The 10,883-nt window shown below is 40.2% G+C and overlaps 2 protein-coding genes and 1 pseudogene across 2 annotated transcripts in view; 1 reads left to right on the top strand and 2 right to left on the bottom strand.

The window, feature by feature from the left end:
* The window catches only part of ndufa11 (NADH:ubiquinone oxidoreductase subunit A11), a 2,083-nt gene extending 1,935 nt beyond the window's left edge, over positions 1-148 (bottom strand). Inside the window, exon 1 of the mRNA XM_043251523.1 lies at positions 1-148. This exon is cut by the window's left edge and continues 109 nt beyond it. The gene's annotated coding sequence lies outside the window, so the exon portion shown is untranslated.
* Positions 149-1,351: 1,203 nt separating this feature from the next.
* LOC122353908 (vimentin-type intermediate filament-associated coiled-coil protein-like) lies at positions 1,352-5,975 on the top strand. The gene is made up of 2 exons (XM_043251815.1): positions 1,352-1,688; positions 4,160-5,975. The coding sequence occupies exons 1-2, from the start codon at positions 1,498-1,500 to the stop codon at positions 4,506-4,508; spliced, it is 540 nt and encodes a 179-aa protein (XP_043107750.1). The 5' UTR covers positions 1,352-1,497; the 3' UTR covers positions 4,509-5,975.
* Positions 5,976-6,841: 866 nt separating this feature from the next.
* LOC122353912 lies at positions 6,842-9,251 on the bottom strand (annotated as a pseudogene).
* Positions 9,252-10,883: the final 1,632 nt, after the last annotated feature.

The following is a 10,883-nucleotide window of genomic DNA, read 5'->3' on the forward strand; positions in this document are numbered from 1 at the left end:
CGAGAGTTCTTCTTCTTGAGTTTGCTGGTCGTTGGCGCGCAACAAACTGTGCGATACCGCCACCAACTGCTGTGGAGCGTGAAAACGCACCGTATCCTCTAAGGCTCTCACTCGGTTTAGTTTCTTTAAAATATTGCTGCTACATCTAAAATGTATCTTTTGAGGTAAAAGTTTCTTCGTGACCTCATTCATCTAATACTTTTGTGGATCTAGTGGCGTTCAAGGGCGTTTCGCCCCCCGTCGGCGTGGCGTGGAACTACGATCAATGCCATCCCAGTGTACTACAATTTAAATCATAAAAGTTAATTGAACTATATATATATATATATATATATATATATATATATATATATATATATATATATGTATGTATGTATGTATATATATATATATATATATATATATATATATATATATATATACTTAATAAAAAAGTAATAAACATTTTAAAACAACAAAAAGTGATCAAATGGCATAAATAACATTTTTTAAAATCTACATAAAATAAAATCTATATCTTAAAATATTAACAAAGAGCATAATCCATAATAATATTTTAGTGATACTAAAAGAACTATGATCTTGTGATGTAATGTTATGCATAACTACAGGTAATAACTAATGTATAACATACTAATATATATAATAAAATTGCTGGTTTTATCTTGCAATTCATCTGTAAAAACAAACTATAAATATACTAGTCTAATAGCATACATTTATATAACATTTATAACAATATTTATTTATTTTTAATGGAACATAAAATAAATAAATAGCTTAAATATATACATATATTTCCCTGTATGAACCAATTTCCATGAATTTCCTTTGGGTAACTGTGGGTAATTTATGTAAGCTTCTCTTTAAATCACTTAATTGTATCATTTTTGTGTTATTTGTAATTATTGATACAATCACAGCTACGCTTTCTTTATTTATTTCGTTTTCTTTTTCTTTTTTTTTTTTTACAAAAAGGCAGACTAAATGAAACCGGTATATTATAAAAACTCATTAGTACACAGTTACTATTATTATTTTTATTATTAAAAAAATATTAACAATCGAAAGATACTATATTTGGAGCCTCGCAAGGAAAGTGCATTTTGTAATCACGGCTGCCTCTCTGTTTCGGCGACTCTGATTGGCCAGCGGCTCCCGACTATCACTTCCGGGTCGGCAGCCACAGGTTGCTATGAAGTTGTCGCGGACGACACGTCAGCTGACTGCAAAACATCGCAAACCGTAACACCTGCCTAAACAGGATAATGTCGCAAAGGTAACCGCGCGCTGAGGTCCGTCACGCTGCACGCGGGCGCGGAGACTTCCGAAGCAGACCGCTGTGGCGTCACGCATGCTGAGATCGAGAGAGAGGGAGTTCAGCATCGTTCACTCCGGACCCGCGGAAGATGAGCAGCCCGGCGGCGCGCCGTCGTCGCGGGTGAGAGAGAGCGCGCCTACCGGACCGCCGCTTTTTTTGTCTTCCGCCTCCCGAGCATGTCGTCCCCGTCGCCGGTGCAGATAAGAGAGGCGAACGCGCACCTGGCGGCGCTCCACAGGCGGGTCGCGGACCTGGAGCAGAGGCTGGGGACGCGGAGAAGACCGTGCGGGGAGCAGGCGGAGAGCCTCATCCGCAAAGACGAGCAGCTGAGAGCCACCGCGCAGGAAATCACGGAGGCCAAGGACAAGTAGGGGAAAGAATGCGTTTGCTCCCTTAAAGGGACAGTCCGTCCAAAAACGACGAGTCTGCCGTTGATTCCCGTTCCGATCCCGCGCGTTTTTTGTGTTCGGTGAAATCCCAAAGCTCTCTGACCCTTCACAGACGATAATAACGGTCTTTTTTGCGCGCAGAGGAAACGGAAATAATGACTCGATTCGACAGCTCTTTGCGTGAGACGAAATAAAGCGGTTTTTGTTTACAAAAGAATCATATCGCCCCTTAAGGATACTTCTAATTTGAGACTGACTGCTGATATAATTTCTGAAACGCTCTTTTGTGCATCTGGAGTTAAATAAAACAATTAAGAATATTGGTCAAGTTGTATAAGTGTAGTAGTAGGTGAAATGTAATGCTCCAGGGAGGGTGATATATATATATATATATATATATATATATATATATATATGTGTTTTGTACTGGTGAGAATGAAGTGCATGTTGATGTAAACATAGCTTTTTCATATCATGTAGCTTTGTAAAATTACAGTTATCACAATGGGCTATTTTACTGATTTGTTGCTGTCTATGCAGCGTCAGAAGCCATCGGGTTTCATAAAACATGTATTTTTGTGTATAAGGCGTCACGGGATTGGAACGGCATGATGGCAATCCGATTTTTTTTAGCCTAACACCTTAACACCATCACATTGTTCAGTAGATGCATAATATTGCATTTTTTGATGTCCAAACCACGTCTGCGATTCACCGGAAAGCTCGATTGAGCTACTGAAAGCAAGTTTTGCATTAAACGTGTCCTTGACGTAAAGTGTAACAGATATTACTGGATACGGTGGTTTAAGAAAACGCACCTGGCAGCTATAGACCGTTTAAAAAGCAAAGTAGACTGGCCCGCATTTGTTAACCAATCAGAAAAGAACTGGTAATGTTGTGATGGGCGGGGCTATTGTTAATGACTGATGGGCAGGTTGCTGTTTCCAAACAGGTTTCCTCACAAGCGTGTAGTATTAAAATCCTTGGAAGTATTAAAGGAATCGGTCCCAAATTAAAAAGGGGTTTAGATTTAAAGAAATGTAGCATTCCGTCACTTGCTTGCTAATGGATGCTCTGCAGCGAATGGGTGCCGTCAGGATGAGAGTCCAAACAGCTGATAAAAACATGTTTGTAAGAAATAAATCCACCACTGAAACTATTTTTTAACTTTAAACCTTCGCTTCAGGCTATAAAAAAATCCTCTAGTGGAACATGTCAGTCATCTCGCCACAAAACCAACCGGTAAATTAGTTTGTAATTAGTTTTTGCCTATAAAAGTTGCTTGACCTGTGCATAGGCTATTTCTCTTGCTTAGGTCTCAACAACAGCGTGTTTAAAGTTAAAAACATCTTAATGATGGATGCGTTTATCAGATGCTTGGAAGAAGTTCTGGGCTTAGAATTACTTTAGCATCTGTAGTCAAACGTACATTTTAAAAAGAGATTGTTTTTAAGCATTTTAAGTTCACTTGACAGACACGTCAAACAACCACTATAGTCTTAATATAGCAGCTGTTCAAAAGACATCAGATTGGTTTTGGTGTCACTGTATAGATAGTTTTGCAGAACAAAACTTTTTTTTTTTTTTTACTCTCCCTCAAGTCGTTCCAAATCTGCATAAATGTTTTGAGGTGAATTATCTCTCTAGATTAGACTACAAATGCGAATCATTGATGCTTATGCTATTAGCAATGTGATGAAGTTAATGTATTCTATTGCTATTTCAATGTTATTTTATTTTCCCCCACTTATCAATATTAATTTTAATCGCCAGCATATTTTAGTTTTGATATGTATGTGTATATGTATGTATGTGTGTATATATACATGTGTATATGTGTGTGTGTGTGTGTGTGTGTGTGCGTGCGTGTGTGTTATAAGTGTGTGTGTGTATATGTGTGTATGTGTGTATATATACATGTGTATATATGTGTGTGTGTGTATATATGTATATGTATATGTATATATGTATATGTATATATGTATATGTGTATATATGTATATATGTATATATGTGTGTATATGTGTATGTATGTGTATGTATATATGTATATGTGTGTGTATATATGTGTATATATATATATGTGTGTGTATATATATATATATATATATATATATATATATATGTGTGTGTGTGTGTGTGTATATATATATATATATATGTACTGTGTGTGTGTGTGTGTGTATGTATATATATATATATGTGTGTGTGTGTGTGTGTGTGTATTATTATATATATATATATGTGCTAGAGGAGTTAAATGTAATTTTGTTATTTTATGTAATACAACATTTTTTTTTCTTTTCCATTATGTCTATAATCAGAACCCAAAATATTGATAAATCAGTGGTCCAGCGTAAAAATAATTGTTCGCAAACTAATGACTGAATATATTCTGATTGGTGCAACTAATTAACTGCAGGCTAATTCTTCTTTATTTGTGACGTAGAGAGATTTTCTTCCTCCACGAGAAGCTCTGTCAATCAGAGGAATCCATCCATAAACTCAACCAAACAATTAAGGAGAAAGACTCTCTAATCGGACAGCTCCAACACCGATGTCAGCTGCTGGACAACATTTGCAAAAGCCGTCCGTTGTTGGACAGCATGCTGGCTCAGATGGCCGAGGCGGAGAGGATGGGGCCCGTCGGTGACTTGGGGAAGCCCACGACCAACAGCTCTCTCATGGACGGAGAATCCAGCCCCAGCCGTCTGTCCAACCACAAAGACTTCTCCCTCAGCGAGGACGACTCCGACGATCAGGAATTAGACGGGGTTGTGTTTGGGACCACCGTATGAGAGTCTCAGTTCAACTGCTCCACATCTCAGGTTCAGCAGCCTGCGTGTTCCCGGCGGTCACCGTTGGTTCAGCGTCTGGTAGAACATCTTGTTGTATCATAACACGGGTTAGCGGAGCGCGAATGGGATGCTGCTGTAAAGAGCAAACGCCTGGTCATTCGTGCAAGTATGCCACATGTCTTTTAGGTTTATCCCTCAGACTGCGTCGTTTCTCGGTAGTGAATTAATAATTTTTTAAAAATATATTTACCGTATGGATTTATCGTGTTACATGAATATTAGAGAAGAATGTTTTTTTTCTTTTTAACATTTGCATTGGAATTAACCGTTACATGGAGTCCACCTGCAATTTTATTTGTTACCATAAAAAGAGCGTCTGGGGAAATGTCTCGGAGATGTGATGTACTGTTTTGTCGGAGTCTCTCAGTGAGCAATTTCAGCGGTTCTAATGACGGATTTAGATGATTTAGACCCGGTGCTATCCACTGTATGCCATGTGCTGCTGTCAAATAGGTTTATATCATAAGTTTGACCCTTGGTCTCAAACCCCCGTATTAAAATGCAACATAATACACTACTTGCTTATACTGGAAGGTTCAAATGGTTCTAAACCTGTATAACTTTCACATAGTTTAATTTTAAGAGTCCATTGGACGAGAGACTTTTTTGGTTCTACAGAGGATATAATGTGAATTTAAATGGTTACGTTTTTCTTTCAGATAAGTCGGTGCCTAAACAATTTCAGAGCTGCTTGTGTTACCTAATTATCATCAGGCTTTTTCCTCAGAAATACGAATATACAGCAGATCATGCAAACCCTACCGTTAAATATTTTATTTTGATATTTGCTTTTATATTAGTTCAAATTTTTTTGACATTTTGGGATGGATGAGCTATCCCTTTAACTGTGCATTTCTTATTAAATGTTATTTATGTATATACAACTTCTTGTGGACGCATTTTTACTAAATAAATGTAATGCATTAGGTATTAAAACCCTTTTTTTTTTTTAATGATGTTTATAAATATTCCTAATAACGGAGTAACCCACGAGACCACCATTGTGCGGCTGTGCTCCAGGCTGCTGCTCGTGACGCGCGCTGTAATTAAAGGTGCATGCATGTAATTAAATGATCTATGCAGCGAAGTTGTTCTCTGAGAGCCTCCCTCAAAAAAAAGGTTCGCTCCTAAAATAGAGCATTACCAGATAAACCGAGCGAGCTAAAGCTGTTGCGTCGACAGGCTCGTGGTTGAGAAATCAGAAAAAACTTTTTTGTTGTTGTTGTTGAATATCTTCTATAGCCGTTTCCTGGGTTGAATGAATTATGTACACATAGAACAGCTGTTATTTCGGTTCTAATGTGATGCCGATGCATATAGATATGGTATAGGCCTTTCGTTTTATTTAATTCGGCCTAGCTAAATCAAGTCTATGCAAGCCTGTCATATTCTGCCATGTTGCCAGATGGAGGGAGCCATAATGTTGGCGAGCGTACCGATGATGGGGCATTATTCATGTACAGTGTCGTGCGTCCTGTCAAGATGCGACGGTTACACAATATTTTCGTGTTCGTTTTAAGAGTCACACGTGGTTTTGATCTGCAGCATGTTACATATATCGGGGCATGCCATATCTGTCTTGCTAGTGCCCGGTACAGAAGTGTGTTTGCTGACATTTTTTTCCCTCTACAGATAAAAAGTAAAGCAGTGCCTAAGAGACAGACGGTTACTCGTTCGATGGGATTATTTATTCTGAAAAATTCTAATAAATTATTTTGTTATTCTTCAGCGCTAAACACCCGAAGTGTGTACGTTTTCCTGACGCTTTATTGGGAGTAACTTCCCTATTTTTGGAAAAACGGGTTGTTTTGGGTCACTTTTGAACAACCGTTGAATCTAATCCCTTTTTTTTTTTTCCTCCTATGGAAGTCAATGGTGAACCACAACAGGTTACAAGGTTGCATTAAATCAAAAATGTTCACTTAACCAGAACATTAAATGGTAATATTTCCATCTTTTTAACAGATGCTTTAGAAACATCCCGGTAAACATGCATTAATAAAGTCATTTTGTAGCTCATTCGGTCAAACTGATAGATAAGGATTATTAATAACACAACTATCTATAAACTAATTGTGATGCTACCAAAAAAGGGCTATGCAGGGCGTAATTCAAATAACGCTGCATTCGCTAAAATTAGAGTACAAATTCATCTTTATTTCAATAATTACTTTTTTTCTTTTACATTATTTCCATTTTCACTAACAGGAAATCACGTTGCTTTAAAAGTACTTCTGTTGCACCGCTCTCATACAGACCGAGTGAGGAAAAGACCTTGTAGTGCACCTTCTTCAGTGTGGTAGCAGCACCTTCCCTCGACCGATGCAGTTATGAAAGCCTCTGGTCCCGTCCGGGGCCGACAGGCTGGCGAACGACCGAGGACGCTCGTCTGAGCGGGTGCCGCGGAGTCGCCCATCTCGGGCTGAATGACCTGGGCGGCGTGCTTGCGTCTCTGGACCCAGGGGCTGCCGGCGAAGACCGAGTCGTCTTGGGAGAGCTCACCCGAGCCCTTGTGTCTGCCGGAGGAGTACGAACCAGCTCCGGCGCGCGGCGAGCTGCTGAACGGATGGGCGGCCAGAGGAGAGGTCACGTGACCGCAGGGAAAAACACTTACGAGGCAGGAGAGGGCTTCCTCTGCGGGACTGCCCAGGGATTCCTGTGCGGTCCGAGCGGAAAGGCGAGCGATGTTCGCGGGACGGCGAGGGGGCTGCCGTAGAGGGCTTGAGGACGGGAGACCCTGCGGATGGGCCGGGGCGAAGCAGGGGCGAAGTCGGACTCCGAAGAGCTGCAAACAGCCGAATCCTCCAGAGAATACAGGAAGCGCCTGGACTTCCTGTTCGGCTTTTTCGAACTCTACCGTCGGCGCCTTCTTGGGACTCTTCCTCCGCTAGACCCTGACTCCATCCCGGCTTACGGGTGCCGCGGCTTCCCAGCAGGACCACGCAGACGCCCCTTCCTCCCTGCTGCTGCTCTTCCGCCTTCAGGGCTTCAGAGCCCTGCGCGCGCCTCCAGATACTCGTGACTCACCACAGCACACGCTTTACGCCCCAGCTCCAGGTGCTTCTTAGTGTAGCGCTTCAACTCCGTAGGGATCTCTTTTCCCGGCCGCAGGATGCGGAGAGATGAGATGGTGCCGTAGGGAGAGAACACGCGCATCGCGGCTTCCATGATGCCTAGCTGCTCCACGCCCGGCGAGCCACGTTTACCTCGTCTTTGACCGGCCCTGCGCCGTCTAGGAAGTTCAGGCCAGAAGCAGCTTGCTCGTGGGAATGCACAGGAGCCAGTCGGTGCACCGGGGTCCTTCGCGCACTTTGGTCGCCATCTCGTTCACTTCCAGCTGCGGAGACCTTCTTGCAGCCGCAAGGCGTGATGCGCCAGTCACGCGTCAGATCCTTAATCTATGAAAACACCAGTCATTTTAATGTTAGCTATAAGAAATGGTTAACTGGTAAATGTCATGGCTGCAGAACAATCATCTTATTCACGGTGTACATTTTTTCTAATTAAGTATGTTTTAGGTTACATATTTAGTTAAGTTAAGTTACCTTAATGGTATTTTATTTGCACATGCATCTATATATTAGGATCTATTGTCTCCAGTCTATATGAAAAAGCTACTTGTGATGAGTTTTGATATATAGCGTGAATTGTGAGATTATTAGCGAATTATAAAGTTACTAAACTGAGTACTTCAGCAGTTTGGTCATTTAATAGTATGTCAGTTAATTAAAATAAAATAAATTATATATATATATATATATATATATATATATATATATATATATATATATATATATATATATATATATATATATTATATATATATATATTTTTTTCACATACATGCAGTGAAATGCTTTTTAACAACCGTACAGCGTCAAAGAAAAACTTAAAATAAAAATAAAAAAATAATAAGGAGATAAATTAAAATAATAGAAACAACATGTAAGAAATATATAAGAAAAAAAAAATATGTATGAAGAAGTGTACAAAAGTATAACATGTTTTTAATATTTCTGTCAAATCATATTCAAAAAAGATTTGGATATCCAACAGTTTACTTCAACATCAGATCAAGATGTTGTTGGTTATTTGATCTCACCTTCTTGAAAGACGTCAGCAGCTTTAAACTGGCGTAACCCATCTTGTTTCTTTGAACATGTTTGAGGAGAAAAGCATCATCTGCCAGATTCTGGTCAGAAAGGTAGTTCTCCAGCTGGGCAGCAATTTTGTGCGTCAAATCATCATTGGGAGGAATCCAGAGATCACCCTCACAGAAATCCTCCTCGAAGACATCAGTCAGCTCAGTTGAACTCCTAAATAAAATAAAAAAAAGTAGTTTAATATGACATAAAAAACAAACACTTGGAATTGGCGTACTGTCTGTTTAAAAGCTACCCTGAGTGGATTTTGCATTAAAATGTAGAAGCTAGTTATTTCGATATATTTGTAAAACATCCATAGACATTGCCCATCCAAACTATCGTTTAGCCCATCATCAATGTATGTGAGCGGCCTTTGACTGCTGAGTGTCTTTCGCAATGAAAGATGTCAGTAAAACCGGGTGAGGACATGCTGTTGGCATTTATTTTCTGTTCTTACTCACACAAACGAAACTAAACGTTAAAAAGTGTGTGCTAATTAGCCTGTTAAACGGCCTACCTGACGTTCCCCCGAATAGCGCCACACATCACCTGGAGACAGGTGATGCTTTTTAAATATACTGATTTATACGTCTTTGTCGTCACCGAAAACCGAGGTCTACTGGGCGGCGTCGTGCATGCTCTCGAAGCATAAATTAATTATTATTTTTTTAATCTTAGCTTTTTAAAACACATTTTATACATACAAACTATAGTATAAATAAACAGGCTACATGCGCATGCGCTGAACATAAAGTGACGTTTGGGGCATAAATTAATGTCAATAAAAATATTTTTGTTGTAACCACCACAAATAGAAATCACCCTAGCCATGTTATTCACGCTCAATTATCCAATCGCACTTAGCCAGAAGCACGTGCCTCCTTAGATTTTAAGGGCGAATTGTGATTGGATTATAACCAATCACACGCGACTCTGTTGAGTTTATAAACGCAGTAATGGCCAATAAAGAGGCGTCCGTGTGAGTCATCGCTGAACCATCCGCTCTCTTTCGAGGTTTTCTTACTAAAACAAAAGTGCATATGCAGAGATTAATTTCACAGCGTAAACAGTTGATAATAGATGATAAAGTCCGTTCTTCTATGGTAAGAAAGTAAGGCTAATTTAATTTTGTAACTTAAAAACACAATCGTATCAAAAATGTTTTCAGACACGGAACTTTGCACAAACGCTACTTTACATGCATCTGGCAATTAGACGTTTCGTACAGCTAACGCGTTTAGGAATATTTCGATTTAAAATGAAAGATTAAATTAAAACCAATGCCACTTTTACAAATTACATATTCGCACGCCGCTGCATATCGCGTGCACGACTCCCTTGCACGTAGCCTCTTTCCCAAGACCTTAATAAACGTTTAATGGGCGTGCTAATTACTTTTACTGTAAGCCGTGGGCTTTTGGAGACCTTGTAGACTTTATAAACGTGCCTTTGACCCGACGTGCGTGTGTACTGGTGAGGGATGAGGTGTCAAGATTAAGGCAAAGTGTATTCCAAATGAATGGGTACCACGGGGATCCGTGAGACGGTAGTGCAGGGCCGCAGCCGACCCCCTACAGGCTTCCTGTATATTAGAGGCTGTTACCTTCGTGTCAGCGACTAGTTTTCCTCACGTACGAGAGGACGACCAGGCGATCCGCAGTCCCGCTAATTACCTAACGCTACCCGCGGCCAATAAACGCGCTCTGGATAGCGTGTATGCTCGAAGCACATTGTAATTAAGAGTAACTCTTGCCTTTGTAGATGCAAGCGACCGGAATCAAAGCTGTGCGCTGGTAGAGTACCGATAGGCATTTTCGCGATTTTTTCACAAGCACGAAACAAGATGCGTACACAGAAGCGAGGTGCGCAGAAATAAGACAAAGATGCAAGCAGTTACTTTCTGACTACAATGTAAAAAAGAACCGTTTCTGCGCTCAAAACATCGGTTGCCAAGACGGTTGAGCGATGCGCAAAATTAAATGAATGAACGATTATATTACCGTAGAGGCACGGAAGGTTCAAAATGCAAAAAACTTTACAAGCGTTTAATCATTTTACCCCAAGAAATGCACGGATGTGTCATTTTGCGATAACACTGCCGTGACATATCCTCACCAACAGGTGGCGGTCGCTGATAGAAGATGTTTTTGCTGGTGCACCAAACGCTTTA

Source organism: Puntigrus tetrazona, chromosome 11 (genome assembly GCF_018831695.1).
Source record: "Puntigrus tetrazona isolate hp1 chromosome 11, ASM1883169v1, whole genome shotgun sequence".
Taxonomy (NCBI): Eukaryota; Metazoa; Chordata; class Actinopteri; order Cypriniformes; family Cyprinidae; genus Puntigrus; species Puntigrus tetrazona.

Bases quoted from the DNA above. Each gene is read 5' to 3' on its own strand.
- LOC122353908 (XM_043251815.1), top strand. From the start codon at position 1,498: ATGTCGTCCCCGTCGCCGGTGCAGATAAGAGAGGCGAACGCGCACCTG. The intron at 1,689-4,159 runs GTAGGGGAAAGA...TTTGTGACGTAG, and splicing joins ATCACGGAGGCCAAGGACAA to AGAGATTTTCTTCCTCCACG.